General features: G+C 41.5%; 1 protein-coding gene across 4 annotated transcripts in view; it reads right to left on the reverse strand.

Annotated features, from left to right (window-relative positions):
- LOC139406838 (WW domain-containing transcription regulator protein 1-like) overlaps positions 1-21,358 on the reverse strand; it is an 82,658-nt gene that overhangs the window by 13,399 nt on the left and 47,901 nt on the right. For all 4 annotated transcript variants that reach the window (XM_071149916.1, XM_071149917.1, XM_071149915.1 and 1 more), the window contains exon 2: positions 4,010-4,146. In XM_071149916.1, the coding sequence (XP_071006017.1) occupies positions 4,010-4,146 (137 nt within the window). The remainder of the gene's footprint in view (positions 1-4,009; positions 4,147-21,358) is intronic.

The following is a 21,358-nucleotide window of genomic DNA, read 5'->3' on the forward strand; positions in this document are numbered from 1 at the left end:
GTTATTGTGGAAAGGGACTGCGCATGTTATTGTGGTAGTTCCCCAGGGTGAAAGACGTCATTGGTCAGAGTGATAATGGGCAGTGCCTTGTGGCAGATATGTCAGCATATAGGCGTCAGGAGAAGGTGGGATATCAGTGTGTTTTGGTAAGCTACTAACTCACGGTGGTTGGCCCAGTTGAGTGTGTCAGGGTTTTAAGAGCGTGAATCGGGTTGCCGAGATTCACAGAGATATCCTGCCCAAAGCCACTACCGTTTCCCGGGATAAATAACTGCGAGAAACCAGTATATGATTATAAATGAACTATATGAACAGCATGATGTGAAATGGAACTGATGATATGCGACGTCTAAAAATCGGTCTCACCTGTTCTGCTATGTGCACGATCAAGGCAACGTTCAGGATGGGGACAGACCGCGCAGTTCACAGTGCACGTATCACCTCATCAGCCGGTAACTTTTGTCTTCTTCTTGTGACTGGTACATTTGCTGCAGCATAGCCTACTGTATGCTACAGTAATATTATAACCAATATATCTGAATGCGCGTCTAATTTAATCTCCATCTGGCTTTCAGGAGTCATACGCACTATACACACACCAGTAGAAATGGATTTTGTGTTGTAGATATGTGGTAGTGGAGTATGGGCCTGAGGGGACACACTTATTGTGAATTCTGTAATGAATGTATTGTAATGTTTTTAAATCGTGCAACTGCCTTAATTCTGCCGGACCTTGGAGCAGCTAATGGGATCCATAATATATACAAATTAAATACCATTGTTTTTTTTGGGGGGGGGGGGGGGGGACTTCATTCAAATTGCAGCTGCACTCGAATATTGTTGCGTACGCGAGACCATGCTCGCGTACGCACTTTCTCTCACCGTCAATTCCATTCAAATTGTATCCAAAAAAGATCATCCTGTTGACGATGCAGTATCGATAAAGATATACTGTAGATAGATGTCCTAGCCTAGGTAATAAATTCAATGCAGCATTAGCCCTTATATTTAGCTAATTCATTATGGGGGGGGTAGGTTCTACTAAGTTAACATATGGAATTGTTTTAAGGTGTTCGTACCATGGATTATTTAGCTATTTTATTTAGGAAGGTATAAAAATAAATTATTTGATAAAATTACTACTATAGCCCATAGAAACGCATTGAATAACACATTCATAAATGGCAACACGGACAGTCAAAAAAATTATAATAAGAAAAAAAAAAAAAATATATATATATATATATATATATATATATATATAGATAGATATAGGAGATAAGAAATCTCAGGAAATATATTTTTGGGGACAAATATTTAACACTTTTTGTTGGCACAAAATTACTTCTATACTTCCATTCATTTTTTAACCAGGTACTAGGTTACCTTCAGACCAAGGTAAGAGGGATGCAAGCTTGCTCTTGTTTGCTGAAAGTTAAATACAGCAGCCAAAAGAACCCACAAGGAAAGGAGAAGATGCGCTATAGCACAGGGGTACTCAACTACTATTTGAGAAGGTCCAGTGACACAAATTTCCTAGGTTGCAAAGGTCCGGAGGGATATCGTCGTTTATCGGCGCTATGGTACAGCGTAGTAGCAAACATAGTAGTCTACGACTTAGGAAACATGTTATATAAAATGTACATTAAATACATTGAGACTAAGAACTTTAATTACAACTCCTTTAGCATGTAAACGTGGAACATTGCTGAAGAACAAAAGTGGTTGCATAATTGTCTATGAACAAAGTGCACTCTGAACCATTGTACATGGGCCTTGAATTAACTTTTTACAATTATTATTATGAAATAAAGTGCATGTTTTCTGGAGAACAAAGGAGAGTTGAACAAAAATAATAATCTGAATGCACAGAATGTCACTGTGGGCCATGCAATATTCATGTATATGTCACTCTGGGCCTTGCCGTCGCATCAGAGAGAACTGTAACTTGGTCTCCCGCCAATGTTTTGAACTTTGGCACTGAGAGCAACTCTGAGACACTGGTGCAGGTGTTCATTGGTGAGCCTGGTGCGGTATCTGTTTTTAATTAAGTTGATTGTGGAGAAGGCTGATTCACAGCTGTATGTGGAGCCAAACATGGTCAGGATGTATAATGCCAGTCTCATGAGAACAGGAAAATCAGCTGCAGGCACCATCTTTCCCCAGAAAGTGACAGTGTCACAATCACCAGCCCGCTCCTTCAAAGACACATTTTCTTGCAGCTCAAAATCAACATCATTTCAGTAATGTAACATCTACCCATCTGAAGATCTGGTTAGCTTCTTCTGACAACTTGGTTGCAGTGTTATCTGATGAATCATCCACAGCTAATGAAATGCATGCTGCATTCTGAATGGCCTCATCAAGTTGTGAAGTTATATCTTCAGCTAATGTTTCAGTTCTCTTCATTACAGTGGGATCTGGTTGATCTTTCCCTGAGCTCATCTTTTTGTTGACCTTCAAGGAAGGTGTCAGCAACTTCACACATGCATCCTTTTACCATTTCAGCATCTGGATTTTCTTGTGTGTGTTTTCCCAAAACCAAAGCTATCCTCAGTGAACACTCCATTGCACGCTGTTGGGCTGTCAGGGAATTGACAAGGACTTTGATGGACCACTCATATTGGGATTTGTGTTGGTTCATCTTGTTTGTTATCACCTCCGTGTTCAGGGGATACATCTGATCAAATTTACTATGCCTGGTGTCATAATGGTGCTTAACATTGGCACTTTTCAGGAGAGTTATGGACTCGCTGCATATCAGGCACATTGGTTTTGTGCTAGTTGCGGGGAGAATGAATAAATACATTTCCGTCCACTCGTCTTTGAATATACGGTTTTCAGAGTAAACTTTTTTTTATTTTAACAAGCCATATTAACAAAGATACTGGTAACTGAGCTTCTTCTATGTGTGATATTAACAGTTGAACCGCACTTTATTTCTGCCTGCTTGTCCCAAGGTTCCGCAGAGGATATTTGGATTGATGTGATTGGGTAAGCGGCCTGGCCTCTTGTATTTGCATATAACCACGCGATTGTATTAGACGGGGCACTAATAGGTGGGCATTGCTTCGAGAGAGCGCGAGAAAAAGGATGCTGAGAGGCCGCTGAGCCCGGTTGATTTTTTTTTAAAAGCTGTCTAAATATAAATTGATTGACATTTTATATAACAAAATGCGATGTTGTCCGGTCCGGATGGACCCTTCTCTGGGTTCGGACCCAGACCACGGTCCGCCAGTTAAGTTCGGCTGCTATAGCAGTTATTTATTCAGACCCATAAACATAAAAAAGCCATCTGCATCTTATTTTAGTCCTGTATTATTCAAGCATGTCATTACAATGAAGATAAGGACAACAAAACTAATTCAAATGTACCTGTTGAGCGCGAGGAAGGAATGAAGGTAATACACACGTCGCACAACATGAGGGGAAATATTGTGAAAGGTGGGCTAATGCGTCAGCCTACTAATTATCATGTTTTGAAATAGGCCTATAATATTTCAGAATGAAACTAATTCACTAGCCTAGAACTGTAACTTTGTAGGCCGCATGTCCTGCATCAGCATTGCATGTTCTCTCCCAGCTTCATGGTTTGAATGAGGTGTGTAAATCCAGTCCATATAATACAGAATAATAAAATTAATAAAATGTTATTTATTTACCTAAGAGAGCATACAATCTATGAGCTTTTATGTTATTCTGTTGTGCGTAATGTGCGGTGGCCTATAGCCTGTCAGAAGTACGCCTAATGAATAACGGCACAATCATTGGAGCTTTATGTAGGGCTCATCTGGCTTTAGATGTCATCGGCCTTGAATCAAAGCTCTGAAAGCTCTGATCAAAGCTCTAATCAAATCCAGACATTGGCATATGTTTTAGAATTAAACTTCCAGTTTTGGTGGAAAATACCAGGTTACCCAGGAGAAAAGTGATTTATTCTCAGAGTGGAACATTTGTAAAATACCAGGAAAGTATTCAACCCTAGGGTGTGTGTGTGCGCGACACTAACCGAGGTTGGGCTGGGACAGGGCCATGTTGCGCTGCTGTGGGGAGGCGGAGGGTGGGGGAGCGTGGAGACTCATCTGATTCATGGCGGCCGTCATGGTCTTACGAGGGTCATGCCAAGTAGTGATCTTCTCCACGTGACTACAGAGAGACAAAAGAGAAGAGAACATCAGGTTAGACAGGAGAAAAAAACATGTCAGATATGGTTTCCAGGGTAACAGTCTTCAATTCCTTCCTTTACTCGTCTCCCTTTCAGATTCCCTGTCCCACATCCACATAGTGATTGGGGGGGAAAAACAAAGACACACAGAATATAGCAATATCATATCGATTCTATGACTCCAAGTATGGCTTCTCAAAATAAAACAAAAAACATTAGCTGGTTCTAGTCAGTTGTACCTGCACCAAACCTCGTATTTCTCCATCTCTAGTTTGTTATCAATCTTCTTTTTCAATGGTGAACCTACATGGTTTTCAGCACTTTTAATTCCACGACTGATCAAATTAATTTTCTCGCGGCACTCTCGTCCCTCCCTCTGATATAGAATCGTGAGAATCTCAATGCTTATTGTATTGGCACCGTGATAATATTGTATTGTGAGCTCACTGGCATTTCCCAGCCCTACACCCATGGCTAGCCTGACGATAGATAAGCTACTGTACACGATATTCCAGCCCCGCTGCATTCTTCCATAGGACCACATAAGCAGCAGCAGGCCTAACAGGTGGTTAGTTACCGCAGCTCAGTGGCTCATTATAACTATCACTCTGATCATTATATCATCAGGGATTACGCAAGTTTCTGTTGGAATGACAACAGCCTTTAAAATCAGTTCCTACAGACCTGCCCTAATGCAAGTGTAATACACTACATGATCTAAAGTATGTGGACACCTGCTCATCGAACATATGGAGTTGGTCTCTCTTTTGCTGCTATAACAGCCTCCACTCTTCTGGGAATGCTTTCCACCAGATGTTGGAACATTGGCAGCAAGTTCCCGCAGAATTCTGCCACAAGAGCATTAGTGAAGTCGGGCACTGATGTTTGGCGATTAGGCCTGGCTCGCAGTCTGCGTTCCAATTCATCCCAAAGTGGTTCGAAGGGGTTGAGGTCAGGTCTCTGTGCAGACCAGTCAAGTTCTTCCACACAGGTCTCGACAAACCATTTCTGTATGGACCTCGCTTTGTGCATGGGGACATTGTCATGCTGAAACAGGTAAGGGCCTTCCTCAAACTGTTGCCACAAAGTTGGAAGCACAGAATTGTCTAGAATGTCGTCGTATGCTGTAGCGTTCAGATATTTTTGTATATATAGTGTACTGTACGTTGATAAGAACATGTTTCTGGTGTAATGTTTTTTGTATCATTGCTAGGCTTTTGTCTTAAAAAGGAGAACAACAGTTTTCAGCTGTGCTAACAATTGCAAAAGGGTTTTCTAATGATCAATTAGCCTTTTAAAATGATAAACTTGGATTAGCTAACACAACGTGCCATTGGCAAACAGGAGTGATGGTTGCTGATAATGGGCCTCCATGCGCCTATTTAATTATTCCCATAAAAAACAAAATCTGCCATTTCCAGCTACAATAGTCATTTACAACATTAACAATGTCTACACTGTATTTCTGATCAATTTGATGTTGTTATTTACTTGGACAAAAAACAAGGATATTTCTAAGTGACCACAAACTTTTGAACGGTAGTGTGTGTGTGTGTGTGTGTGTGTGTATGTATGTATGTATGTATGTATGTGTACACACACACACACACACACACACACACACACACACACACAAAGTCATTTCATATCCAAAATGAACTGTAACTCAGTAAAGTCTTTGAAATTGTTGCTTTTATATTTTTGTTCAGTTGCGAATGATAACAGTTCCTCTCTCAATTAAAAAAAATCTTGCCAACACTCCTCTTTCGATAACCACCAAGCCTCGGTGTGAAATAACATTTTCATGCTCTTATCCCATATCGCTATAAGGTTTTGCGAACAGGTGTGCATGATGTAGTTTACGATCCAAGTTACCTGCTGCATAACTTGGAGTTCCGCGTGCAGATCTTTTGCCACCATTTGCCGCCAGTGTATTCATTATAGCTCAGTGGGTGTATTATACAATGTGTCCATATGGCAGAGGGAGACACATTCATAACAAGAGTGCAGTTGCCTGCCTGCCATTCCGTGAGAGATTGTGTGCAAAAGCCAACCATTCGATCCCATGGAATCTGTTTTTTGTCAATATAGCCATGCAGCACACAGAACATACCCTGTGCAGTTTCATGCTTGGGAATTGTGCGATAGAGCAATATGTCCTTGTGTAGAACATCCCCGACATGTAGCGAGCAAGAGTCAATGCATGGACATCTCGGCCCTCGCAGCTAACGTTCATTTGGAGAACATAAGGTGGGGAGTTTGAGTTCTCTTGATTGCTAAAAATAGCATCAATTTTTAGTTTCACGGTGTTATCTGACGAAAGGTATTGATGTGAGTTTCTGTGCCTCAGCCTCCCCACACATTGTTTTCACATTATCAATTGCGGGCTGGAAAAACCAAAGTCTCTGCAATCGGTGTGGTTTCATAGCGTAGCGGGCTTAGCCATTCACCGTGAAATGATTGAAGTGCAAAGGTCAAATGAGGCCTTTCCCATGATCTAAGGGTGCTCTCTGGTTGAATTTTAACTTTTAGATTTGAATAATTTAAATTGAGAGGTTAACCACATTCCAATGATTTGAGAGACAGACGATATTATAATATACATTTTCGTAGGTTTTTTTAACCAGGATTTTGGAAATTCTCCTATCAGGCGACCCCTAGCTTGGAAACCACTGCTCTACACTATACATAGCTTAATTTCAGTTTGTGACAAAACAAGCGAACTATTAGAATTTTAGCAACCAGGAAATGGAAGAGCGATTTCTGCATATTGCACCTTGAAGACATTCATTACCTGTAGCTAGTTACATTGTCACTCACGAGATCAGCCAGGCTGGAACAAGAAAGTACACGCAGGCACGCCAATATGCACACACAGGAAATTGTTGAGTTCCACAAAATGGAAGATAACGTTGCGGATAAAGTTCGGAATGACAATTTCATGTGTACAGCATCTAAAAAACCTGCATCACAATGCTGAGACCTTTGGGTGTTTTTGGACACCCTGGAACTCCAGAATGATGCTCAGGATGTCAATCGCTGCAGAGGTAAGTTTGTCAAAACTCAGTGAAAATGTAAACAAATATATATCTACACCATTCTATAACATGCCATTTACATCAAAAATACAGATTAAGTTCCAAAATGGTAAAATTCTCCTTCAAAATGTTCAAGACTAACCAGATCAATAAAGTTATATATATGGGCAATAAAGTTTATATATATATATATATCCATCTATTATACTGCCATCTCAGTGCGAGGGATGTCAAACTAGTTTGTTTAAAATACAAGGGCCAGGAAGGAGTCTTGACGGCACTGTCGCATCACTGCATGGGACAAGAGACCTGTTCATAGTCTCGCTCATTCCACATTTATATACACCCATAAATGCAGCACAAATGAACTTTTGCATGATGTGAAAACGAACTGGAGTGTACTTACAGTACCAGTCAAACATTTGGACACAAGGGTTTTTATTTCTACCCTGTAGATTAATAGTGAAGACATGAAAATGATGAAATGACACATATGGAACCATGTAGTAACCAAAAAAAAGTGTTAAACAAATCAAAATGTATTTTATATTTGAGATTCTTCAAATAGCCACCCTTTGCCTTGACAGATTTGCACACTCTTGGCATTCTCACAACGAGCATTATGAGGTAGTCACCTGAAATGCATTTAAATTAACAGGTGTGCCTTGTTATAAGTTAATTTGTGGAATGTCTTCCCTTAATGCATTTGAGCAAATCAGTTGTATTGTGACAAGGTAGGAGTGGTATACAGAAGATAAGCCCTATTTAGTAAAAAGAGCAAGTACATATTAGGTCAAGAACAGCTCAAATAAGCAAAGAGAAATGACAGTCCATCATTACTTTAAGACCTGAAGGTCAGTCAATTCGGAAACATTTTAAGAACTTTGAAATGTTAAGTGCAGTCGTAAAACCCATCAAGCGCTATGATGAAACTGGCTCTCATTAGGACCTCCACAGGAAATAAGACCCAGAGTTACCTCTGCTGCAGGTGGAAATCTGTCCTTTAGTCTGATAAGTCCAAATTTTAGATTTTTGGTTCCAACTGCTGTCTTAGTGAGACGCAGAGTAGGTGAACGGATGATCTCCGCATGTGTGGTTCCCACCGTGAAACATGGAGGAGGTGTGATGGTGCTTTGCTGGTGACACTGATTTATTTAGAATTCAAGGCACACTTAACCAGCATGGCTAACACTGCATACTTCAGCGATACGCTATCCCATCTGGTTTGTGCTTAGTGGGACTATCATTTGTTTTCAACAAGACAATGACCCAACACACCTCCAGGCTGTGTAAAGGCTATTTGACCAAGGAGAGTGATGGAGTGCTGCATCAGGTGACCTGGCCTCCACAATCACCCAACCTCAACCCAACTGAGATGATTTGAGATTACTTGGACCGCAGAGTGAAGGAAAAGCAGCCAACAAGTGCTCAGCGTATGTGGGAACTTTTGGAAAAGCATTCCAGGTGAAGCTGGTTGAGAGAATGCCAAGAGTGTGCAAAGCTGTAATCAAGGGTGGCTACTTTGAAGAATCTCAAATATAAAATATATTTTGATTAGTTTAACACTTTTGTTGATTACTACATTATTCCATAAATTATTTCATCATTTTGATGTCTTCCCTATTATTCTACAATGTAGAACATTTTTAAAAATAAAGAAAGAAAACCCTATAATGAGTAGGTGTGTTCAAACTTTTGGCAGGTACTGTAGATACATACAATCAAGAGAATAACACTAAAAAGCTAGGTTTAATAAACTGTTTACAATGGACACTAAATAGTCAGTCAGAGTGGTGCGGTGTGAGGGCATAAAGGGCTTCCCACACCATGTTGTGACTCACAGAGGCACACTGGGAAGGTAAAAGCCACTTCCTGTTACTCTAACCCAGTCAGGAAGAATCCACTGTGGGGTTAGTCACCAGAAGCAACAGGGCCCCAAAAAAACAACACGAGCTGAGATGTAGATTACCGGACATTGCTCTGTGATTTACTGCAACAGTGAGAAACATTTTGTTGAGTCAGTAGAACTATGTTTACTCTGAAAAAAACAGTGCTAAAAAGCCTTTGCTAATGTAGAGAGAATACCAACAGACATGCTTCCAAAAAGTGAAAGTGTATTTCAATATCAAACCTCAGCTGCAGCCACTCCAGATGCTCCATCATAACACAGAGATGGAGGCTAAACACCAAACATGGTAATAGGCCCTAATCTGGGTCAGGCTCTAAATGATTATTGTGGCCTGCAGCTCTAAGTAACCACAAGACTCCAGTAAGACAACCAGCTGCGGTTCCGAGTGCGCGTGTGTGTGTGTGTGAGAGAGAGTGAGAGACATCAGAGGAAAGGCTGATTAACGTTTTTAAGACGCGGGGCGGCAGAGCGTCGCTCTTCAGGGCAGATTTATGAAAGGTCTGTGGGAGAGTTGGGTGAAGTTGCCTCTAGACACTGATCAAAGGTCAGTTTGTGTTTCCCCTAAATAGATAAGGGTAGAACTTGGAGAGGGTCAGCTTATCCTAGATCTGTGCCTGGGGTGGGGGTTGCCTGGTGGACGTCAGATCACCGCAGGGCCTCCGGCTGTGTGGAGGGGATGGGATTGACCCCTGAATTAAGGCCCATTCCCAAGCCTTTTAACTAGGTCTCACTCTGGAGGAGTTATCATCATCTACTCATTGGTTTCCACATGGGTGATTGAAAGCTCTACGAGGAGAAATTCATTAAAGTAAACAAACTAGGTTTTTATCTGTGGATGAATTGTCAGAGTAGAGAACACACAATTTTGTACGACTCAAAATTCTACAAAGATCAAGCAAAAAAAGGACCATATGCATTTCAGGTAAAATAAGAACCCAATGTTTATCTCCCAGGACAAATTAACTAGCAACATCAAGCTAGACTAGATAAATGTCCATGAATGCTCCATGTGTTTTGACCTGTCCCCAAATGAATATAGTTGGTTCACAGTTGGTTTTGGTATTTTAACCTGCGTGTCATGAACGCGTCTGGGTGGGAATAGACAAAATCAACATGCGCACGATGGCGCATTCGCAGTGCCGGTTTCGTTAAGGTGTTAGTGGGAATATCTCACCAGGGGAGGACCATCATCCTCAGTGAATTTTATAAAAATAGTGAAACAGTTAGTTATCCTTTATGGGATAAAACTATACTACAAATTATATATTCAGGCCACCAAATAATTGATTAAAACACACTGTTTTGCAATGAAGGTCTACAGTAACCTCAACAGCACTCTGTAGGGTAGCACTATGGTGTAGTCGGAGGATAGCTAGTTTCCGTCCTCCTCTGGGTACCTTTACATCAATACAAAAACCTGGAGGCTTGTGGTACTCACCCCCTTCCATAGACTTACAGTAATTATTAGAACATCCGGAGGACCTCCCCAACACATGAGAGCTCTTAGGGGATAGACATTGTCCACCCAATCAAAGGATCAGAGAATTAATCTTGTACTGAAAGCACAAGCTACTTCTAGCTAGCACTAGAGTGCATAATATGTGGTGAGTAGTTGATTCAAAGAGAGAGAGAAAAGACAATAGTATAACAAATTCATTCATTAAAAAAAATGGAGAAGCGACCGAGAAAGAGCTATCTATATTTCATAATTTTTAAAACTTTCACATGCAGCTAGCTAGTTTAGCCTACTCAAACACCCGGCTCAAACAGAGAGGGATGCTATGTTAGCTAGCTGGTTATGGCTATCCAACATTGGAACTGTTCTAAGTCTAGGAAAACGTTTGGTTTTATTAAACCGCGGCACAACTGTGTAACTGCTCAACTGCTTGCTGACTGTACACTGTACTGCATGTTTGTAGCGTGTTTACTCCAATCATGTTAGTTCTAGTAGCTATGTTGACTATGATGTTAGCTAATATGTAGGCTGTGTGCAGCAGTTATGATATGAAGGTTTGGCTTGGAAAGGTTTTTTCACCTGGTCACAGACAGTTGATGTGTTGTGCACTGAAGTCCACAAGTGAATGGAAAAGGTGAAAGTAGGAGAGCTCAATGAAAGGAATCATGATGTTTGTATGTGGCTGCTATGAAAGCCAACTGTGTTTGTGTATGATCAGGATTGTATTCATTCTGACGATTCTGTTGAAAAACATTTCTTAAAAAGGAAGCAAACAGAACGAAAGCCTGAATTTGTCTAATAGAAACTCTTGTTTGCAACTGTTGGACCAATGACTACACCCTAGATCAGCTAGATGCAGGCACGACGGTATTGAATGTGTCAATGTGTTTAAACTCTCATTTAAAGGCTAGGATGTAGCAACCTCATGATGGGTACAGGGAACATTTGAATAGGAAATCAAATATGAATGACAGTCATCCAATATGCTCTAATAGAAATAAGGCCATGCTCATTAAAAAAAACATTGTCCTCTCTCATCTTAAACAGCACCAACCACCACTGCTCCTCACCTCTGGACAGCAGTGGATCAGCTCTCTTTTCCCTTTTCTTTCAAAGCAGAAAGCAGAAAGGTGATCCTGTCCTCTTGCCAAGTTGAACCTGAAGATCCACCATTAAAGCCATCACCAGGATGGCACAGTGTCAGAATCAGGAAAACACATACAGGGGCTTGCATAAGCCTGCAGGGGGCTGAGATGTTGGGTAGGCCTGGGGGGCTTCGTGTGGCGGTGTTTGGGAAAGAGAAGCACATTGTTTACAGAGGAAATGGGAACAATGGCTGGAGCAACGGTAAGGGACGGTCTTGCAGGCTGAAACAACAGTCCCCATCTGTTGCACGCCACCACACTGTCTCTAGCACACCTCATAACTCACAGGACTTCAGCATAAACAGTCTCTCCGTCCTCTTCTCCCCCTAGCCTCCCTGTTTACGCCAGCGCTCCACAGACCAACAGGGCCTTGTGTGTACATAACCTACTGAGGGACTGGATCTACACGTAACAGCAACACACTATGGTACTCATCTTACCCATGCATTTGAATCTCTGCCTGCATAACAATGTATGAGAATGTGAGGAAAGCCAGGGTGGTTAAGGGCTAAATCACAGCAGAAAAATGGCGGAGCTCACTATTTACTTTGGGAAAAGTGGGGCGGGGGGGGGGGGGGGGGAATCCTAGCTCCTCTTCTGAGTACTGCTGTTGTTGTTGCTGAGTGTTGTCCTTTTGTGTTTCATATTTACTGTATGGGAGGGAGGAGGGAATGAGGGACTTGAGAGGTGCTGGGTTGTCCCGTCCGGCTGCCCCTGACATGCTGGAGAGCCAGCAGTGTCTCTATAAATACACTGCCTACGCGGCTGGCAAGCAGGCAGCTGCTGCTCACACACAGACACACACACACACTTATTGTGCATTCATGGTACACACACACACACACACACACACACACACACTAGGCCATACAAGGCCAGTGATCCAAGTTATGTAAGTGATTAAGTGGTTAATGTGATGGCTCTATGATTGCCACCATGTAGTGTTATGGGAGGTGGGAGTACATATTGTAGGTGGTCTAACTGCTACATGGCTCAACATCAGACACAGTTCAGACACTGTTAACAACTCAACCTGAGCTCAGGGAATTTGTCCGACTTGGAGCCATGGAGACGTCAATAGACACCAGACATTGTTTGGTTCCCTCCACGACATTGCCAGACAGGCACTGTAACTGCAGTGATACACACTGGGCAATATGGAGAGCCTTTAGATGTACACAGTTAGGTAAACTATCCTCCATACTGGTGCCAAATGTTTAATCTATCAGCACAATACCATTCCGATTCACATTCTCACTAGAATGTAACCAGTCTTAGAACGTTTAATGTCAACATGGAACCTGAAACCCCAAAACATGGTTTACCATTGTTTCCTTGTGTAGGCGTTATCTAGGTCTCGTCTGGTGTTATGTTATGTGTACATGTTAATCCATCCTTTGCCTCTTACATGGACATGAACAAACCCACTGGTTCATCAGGTTAAGCCTAAAAAGCTGGCTTTTCTCTCAGTATACAACCAGAACCTGCTCTGATTGTTAGACAAGAAATTAGCAGAAGGCAGACCAGAGAGCTTTACAGGCCTTCTCCATATCACATTCAACTTTCATTAAGCCAAAACACTAAAGTTTCTCTATGGCTGCATGAACACAATAGCAAACTGAGTGCAGGGGTTATGATAAGAGACCACTATGGGGCCTTGTTGAAGACCATGATAATGCAATGTAAGGTAAAAATGGTAGAGAAATGGTTACAGTAGAAGTATATGTAAATATGGAGATGGGGTGGCAGCCTACATTATAGACCTATAGCTGAATTCTAAGGGTTGTTTTGTGTGAAACCACACTGGATTGTGTCTGATTGTGATGTTGTACACTGATAAACCCAGAGGCACAGATTGTGCTGCTTCTGAGATTCAGTGATAAGAGAAATACTGAGATGGACATACAAAAATGGTACAATAACTGCCCTGCCATAGAGACTGCACTACATCCTACACCCTCTCTATTATACAAGAACAGACACGGGATGACGGTTTAACACAAAATCAGATTTGGAGTTTAGGAAGGCGAATGGTTACAATAACACACACACACACACACTATGGTAAAACAATGTCCTATATGTAATTAAAGGTTGTCTGAATCACTGAACCACACCAGAAAGTGACCGGGCCTTGTTGGACTGAACAGCATTCCCGTTCCCTCCCTGTAACCTTAATCAGAGGCCGGGGGAAAAAAGGAGAGGATTGCTTTCCCATTCTGCCCAGGCTCCAGAGCTCTGGTTACAAGGAGAATCCCCCAGGTCATCCACACAACTGAAACCCAACACTGACTGTAGAGGACTGGGTCTCTATGGGAATAGGAGTCTCTCTGTCTATCTATGGCTAAACACTGTATTTCAGGGGCTGAAGACTTGCCCAAACTATTAGGAAACCATAGAATTCTAACAAGAATAGCATTAGCTATAAATCTATGGCAGTGTTTCCCAAACTCGATCCTGTGGACCCCAAGGTGTGCATGTTTGGGTTTTTGCCCAAGCACTATAGCAGATTAAAATTTAAAAAGTTTGATGAGTTGATTATTTGAGTCAGCTGTGTAGTGCTAGGCCAAAAACCAAAAATGTGCATTCCTTGGTGTCCCCTAGGCCAAAAGAATCAGATCTTACGGTCGCTTTAATTCTCTGTAAGGTCTGAACGGCAGGCTGCCATGATCAGGACACCGCGGAGCCGCTGGGAGATATGGCTTGGAAAACATACCTCAATCCAGAGATGTGAGAGTGCACTGTACTCTTAATTATCCCATTAGCCGAAATGATACATTGAGAAGATTGAAATACTGAGTTTTTAATTAAACTGCAGTTTTTGTCAGCATGCTAAGCTAGCTAATGCTAAATCAACCCATTGGATTCGACAACACTTCCAGCAGCAACTCACCCCAATGCAAGACGTTGCATTTTCATGGAATCCAAAGGGCTGCTATAGCATTAGATGACAAAAACTGCATTTTAATTTGAAACCAGCAGTACTCCAATCTTCGAGTCACCATTCTGGGATAATTAGGAGTACAGAGACACATTCCATCCCTGGATTTTCCCAGCCATATACCGCGCCGGACTCTGGTTGTCCACATTGTGGCATAGCACCGTTTCGACTAGAGAGAAGAAACTAACGAAAGTCACAGTCTGGCTAGCGGTCCCCAGAACCAAGTTTGGGAAAAGCTGATCTCTGGGTTTCTAAGGGAAAACATCCTCAGATAGATAGCCTGAATGGCCTTCCATCAATTGGAGGGTTTCTTGAATTCCAACAACCCAAAAATGACAAACGTCAGAAGGGCTCGGATTCTGGGTTTGTTGTGGAATGTTACACTGGACAGCAGCTGGAAATCGTATTCAATTAAATTAGAACAAAGAGGAGAGGAGTGGCAAGGGAGGAAGTGGAATGTGACTTGCTAATAATAGGCCTTCCCATTCGCCAGGCCTGCCTGCCAGCAGGGAAGAATAGCGCTAGCTGGCTTGACACAGGAAGAGACCAGAGTGCCATTTTCCCTGAGACATGTTAGGGCTAGCAGTGACTGACCACTGTCAGAGATGCACAGTAGGTTATCACAAAAACCTCTATGACGCACTAGAGAACGGCCTATTTTTGGGGGGTCAAGATCGATATTTTAGGCCGATATTCAATATCATTTGGATGACAACATTTCCCAGAGACAGCCATGTCATTAATGCATCAATATGAAAATCAAATAATACATTTGACTTTGTTTGTACCAATCTAACTACATTTCTTGAATGTCTTGACAAACTGGGTAAATTAAGATGGCATAGGCCTACTCTAAACACAGACGAAGGCATTTTCAATAGGAGTGTGTGCATGCATTGAGTTATTGGGTTTTCCTGGCTGATCAGTGGAGTCTATGGTGCTACAGATGACAAAATCTGTTTGCCTTCCATTTGCATAGAAGCATCACATTATGATGTTCTTCCAAACAGGAGTGACATGCTGGAGTGATGCTTCAATGCAAATGTTGTTGACCATAGGCTCTGCTGATAGATTGAAAATATAAAATAACATCTATTCAATGCAAATGGGTCCAACGTAACGTCATGACTTGCGATCACGGATGCTTATGAAACTTGTATATGTTGTAATTTTCCATGATCGGGATATTCTTTTTCTCTCCAGCTGCATCTCTCGACGCATCAGCTGCCAGGACGAAATTCGAAATAACTCAATTGGCTAGTTCAGCTATCTGTCAAGAAATGGGTGGGCTGTAACTAGGGCTGTGGCGGTCATGAACTCTCGTCAGCCGGTCTCATGAAATAGCAGTCGGTCTCACGGTAATTGACAGTAAATTAACAAAACACACTTAGCATCTCCTGGCTTCCACACATGATGCAGACCTCTGGAACATCTACATTTTAAAAAGTCTAAGAAATCCATGTAATATAGCCTACACCTTGACAATAAATCCATTATTTATTTTAGACAGGTCTAAAGAAACATGATATTAAGAAAATGTAGCCTATTTCAGAACAGAATAGCATACTCTGAGTTGTCCTTATGTTCGGTCCTGATGCGGCCATGCCAAATGGCTGTGTGCTACACTAGTTCATTTAGCAGACAAGATTTCCTCAGAATTCCGTGGCATTATTTTATAGTATGAAGAATACAATTGAACAAAGCTGAATAAAATATAAATCCTTTCTCCAAACGATTTGAGGGAGTGCGCGCATCTGGCTATTCTGTGTTGAGCGGTTAACAAAGAAATAGGTACTCCTATATGCTCAATTTAGAGTTAATGTAACTTTAGTTGTTCTATACGTTTAGATTTTGTAATATTTTTTTTTTGTAAGGCTGCATCATGCGACTAGTGATGATTTGAAAAAAGTTGCTTGAAGGCATGAGCTCTGCTTTGTTTTTTTTGTGCAGGCTGTACACAGTTCATTAGTCTCTCATTCACAATTTGACAAGCACTTTTTTTTTTCATTTTTATTTAACCTTTAGACAGTTAAGAACAAATTCTTATTTTACAATGACGGCCTACCCCAGCCAAATCTTCCCCTAACCCGAATGACGCTGGGCCAACTGTGTGCCGCCCTATGGGACACGGCCGTTTGTGAAACAGCACGGGATCGAACCAGGGTCTGTAGTAACGCCTCTACCACTGAGATGTAGTGCCAAGTTCCACTCGGGAGACCCCAATAATTCCTTGTCTTTACATATACTAAATAATATACACTATTGTTCAAAAGTTTAGGGTCACTTAGAAATGTGCTTGTTTTTGTCCATTAAAATAATATCAAATTGATCAGAAATACAGTGTAGACCTTGTTAATGTTGTAAATTACTATTGTAGCTGGAAATGGCAGAGTTTTTATGGAATCTGGCACGTTGTGTTAGCTAATGCATATTTATCATTTTAAAAAGGCTAATTGATCATTAGAAAACCCGAGGCGCGTTCTGTCTGAATGACTCCAATCTGCTCATAGTTTGAGAAGTGAGAACACACACGAGCGCTGATCTACAGATTTTTGGTCCATAAACATGCAGGAAGATTATTTAGGTAGCTAACCCTATTGCCAACCTTTATTTAAGCATTTTTAAACACTTCCATCTTTCCCTATTACGACAATCATCTAATCTGACTATCAACTGTCAATTTACGGATACGATTGCGGCTGGTCAGATCAGCACACTAGTAAATAGCTAGCATTACACCGCAAGTCAGATGGCTTTGTTGCCAAAATCGGTGCATGTTCAAAATGATAACAATCTAAGGGTAGCTAGCTATGTTAGCTATTAGATCCTATCTGATAGCTTAGCACCATGTTTACCAAGACAACTAGCTAGCATAGTAGCTAATATAGCTAGCTAACACCACATAAAATGGTTAGTTATTGTAATCTTTGCTAACCGGTCACATAGCTCTCTGCTTAGCTATCTTGTTAGTGAATTAACTAAACAAATATTTGCAACAGGAGGAGTTTGAATTTGGTCACTGTGTCAATTCATCCATTTCTCAATAATGCACCTTTCTGTTAGAGAATGAGCTAGCTTGCTGCTGCTGCTGATTTTCTCACCTAGACATCCCTCAACAACAATGTGCAGTGCTCGTAGCTCAGGCGGTGAGTGAAAGCTGTCATAGTAGCAGCTTAACTATGTACATGGACTATGGGCAAAGCCGATAGAGAAGGGCCGATAGCCAAGAATACAAAAGGCCAATATAAATCGGACAATTACAGTCGTTCTCTAGTTAGCACCAAATGTGATGAAAGAATGGTAATTTAGGGTTAGTTGGGGCAGTTCTCTTATTGGAGCTTTGGTGCCAACATGGCGCGGCAGGGTAGTCTAGTGGTTAGAGCGTTGGACTAGTAACCGGAAGGTTGCAAGTTCAAATCCCCGAGCTGACTAGGTACAAATCTGTCGTTCTGCCCCTGAACAGGCAGTTAACCCACTGTTCCTAGGCCGTCATTGAAAATAAGAATTTGTTCTTAACTGACTTGCCTAGTTTAATAAAGGTAAAAAATATATAAAAAAGAAGAAGAATAATCTACATCTCAAACAAAGTCTGCCAATGTTTGAAACAACAAATTAATGGGAGGAAAAGCCTTATGTTGGGCAGCAACAGTCATTTGTGTATCAAGGTCAATATTATGGTGATATTAGTTGGAAATTATATCCATAAATATCATTGGTCGAGTGGAAAGTTTAACCAGTTCCCCCTCAGATCTACCTAATCGGTGGCAAAGCACTATGGGTGGCTCCTCTTGTTACTGCTGGGGACAACTGGTGGTTTGGGAGAGGTGAGAGGGGAAAGAGGAGTTGAATGTGGAGGGGTAGGCGGCGAGTGGGCGCAATATAATGGCAGCTGTTGATGGGCCGTCTAACTATAGACCTGTAGCTGGCTAGGCTTGGTAGAGCATGGGCGCAAGACACAATCTCTCTCTCACACAAACACACCCCATGGAGGAAGGGGGACCAGACCTACCTTCACCTGAAAATAACAGTATTTAACTGTCCACCTACACACCCCTACCCTGTATAAACACTCATATATCATCACAACGTAAGAGAGCACAGTTGTGACTTCAAGGCTGTTGAGTCAAGGCTCTAAAACACAGACAGGCAGACAGACGGAGAGCGATCAAGAGCAAGAGAGGACCTTTGCTGGATGACAGATGGATGTCCTCAGAGAAGGCCAATTTGGTCTTTCAAACCTAATAATATGAATTACAGTGGTTTGTTTTCCACTAGGGCAGAGGACATCCAGACATGACAAGTTCTTCTGGTGCTACGATCTCCCTGGTCAAAAGCTGAAAGAAGTACAAGCAAAAAAGTTCAGCTAAAATTATTCTAGTAATTTCAAAGATATGTTGATAACTGCACTGTGATTTAAAATGTATGTTAATGACTCAATTTTGTTTAAAAGATGTCACATGGCAGATTTTTGTTTACGAAAATGTCTGTCGCTTCCAATGTCCAAAATCACCACATCCCAAACCGCTACATCAACCCTTCCGCTCATTCTCGCCTTGACCAATCACAACAAAGATCAGAGCAGCATGGGTCTCTATGTTCCCTGGCTGTGGTTGATGTGATCCTGATTTATCCTGTACTGAACAGCAGGAGACAAACAACATTCAGACTGGTCTGGGACAGGCTTCATTAGGGCTTAATGTGCCAGGCCTGGCCCACATCCCAGTATGTTAAACCAGTAACCAGAACCCACACTGGAGTCCAACAACAGACAGACTGTGATGGAGGGCAGCGATACTGGATGTAAGAGTCTCTCTCCTACGCATGTAGCGCGCGCACACACACACGCACAGCTTCCTCAAAGAACTCCATTAGAGGAGAGAACTCATGCATATCAAAAACGCTGCACTCGGACGAAGGCCTGGGCCTATACAATAACCTCTGTATGTGTTAGTGTGAATGTTTTAAACGTTAACGTTTAAACGAAATTGAGTCATTAACATTTCATTTTAAAATCACAGTGCAGTTATCAAAACGATCACTGATCATCATCATAAAAGGGAGAAAAAAAAATTCAACAAATAGGCCTACCTAGTTTGAAAGATGTAAATCCCCTCTTACTAATGATTTGCCACGGATATAAAGCGCTCTGCACCTCATTGTCATCAACAGTTGAAAAAAAATGTTTTTAAAGTGCTGGTTACAGAAATTATTGCAGTTGATAGGCAGCCATTATCAACGGTCTACTTTAGTTGAGGTAATTTGCTAAATGAAAGACAACGCGCCATTTGAGCCGTGACTCGCGCTACTGAAACAGGTGCATCTTTCATCCATATCACTGTTCACCTTTTACAACCCGTTTCAAGAGGTGTTATTTCTTTATTATGGGAGTTGAGACACTTAACAGCATTAGAAAGCAAAAATGATTCCCTTTTTAAACAGTATATACCCGCATTTGACTTGTTTTCTTTAGCCCTGTTTTTTATTTGTGAGTTTATACTAGGTGGGCAGGCTTTTATTAAACATAAAACAAATAGTCCCCTACACTAGGGCCCTATGATTACCCCAATGCGGAAAACGCGGACGGAATCGCAGAATTTGGTAATAAAAATGGAATCAACTGTAAAACGTGGAATATTGCAGAAATTTCCATAATTTGGCTGAAACTTTTATTTTCTTTTTTTTTTTTATATAATCAAAAGTAGGCCTAATTATTGTAGTAACCTAAATTATTTAATGATTGTAAAACTACAGACGAGTAGGCCTAGAGAAATAATTCAGTTTTTGATTGGGGTGTTTTGAGAGGGGGCGGGAGGGGGGGGGGTAATTCGTTCGTGGGACCATTACGTCACTTTGAGAAACATGTCAAAGAGTCGTTCATTTTTTTCTTTATTTTTTAAGACCCCTAAATTCAGAGCAGAGCAATATCCAAAGGACTTACGTGTCAGGCGATAAGCTGTTTTGCAAATTCTTCTCAACATACTATTGATTGGACCGTAAAAATACTTGTGATGACCACTTAAAGTCTAAATCCCATGTGAAGAACAAGGAAAAGCACCGTGTTAGCCAGAGCATGCCTCTTCAAAACGGCCATTACTAGTGCAAGCGCATCAGCAGATTCAAGACGAGAATTTATTCAGGACTTTGTGGCTGTGTGCGCCGAGTCTGGGATCCCCTTAGAAAAGCTAAGAAAGCTACGGCCGTTTCTAGTGAAGCATTGCAAACAGGGAGGAGTGTTGGCCAAAAATGAGAGCAGCCTTCAAACTCACCTGCCCCATGTGTTCGACCAACATATGACTGCCGTTCTACAGAAGATCCATGGGAAGAAGTTTGCAGATCCAAGGGATTGCAGCGTTCTAAACATCGTCATTGGGGAGTTAACAGCCTATTAATATACCGTTGCAATAGCCTACATTTACATTCTGCAATGTGAATTGTCCACATGCAAATTGTGATATTCCAAACGACGAGCTATCGTGGTGAAATATAGCGATGCATAATGTCAGCAGTTGTCTGCCTCTCCATCTAGCTAACTATCGCTGTATCTATATTGTTAACACTTGAAACAAAAAACTAAAAAAGTGACAAAATAAGTGTTAGGTTAAAACATAATTTAAGTTTTTCCTTGTCTTTCATTGCAGGTATTGAAAACCAGTACGTTCTGGTGGTTGTCATTTTCATGGACAGAGTTCAAAGTTTTCCCAGGC

The sequence above is a fragment of the Oncorhynchus clarkii genome, chromosome 4, assembly GCF_045791955.1.
Source record: "Oncorhynchus clarkii lewisi isolate Uvic-CL-2024 chromosome 4, UVic_Ocla_1.0, whole genome shotgun sequence".
In the NCBI taxonomy this organism is placed as follows: Eukaryota; Metazoa; Chordata; class Actinopteri; order Salmoniformes; family Salmonidae; genus Oncorhynchus; species Oncorhynchus clarkii.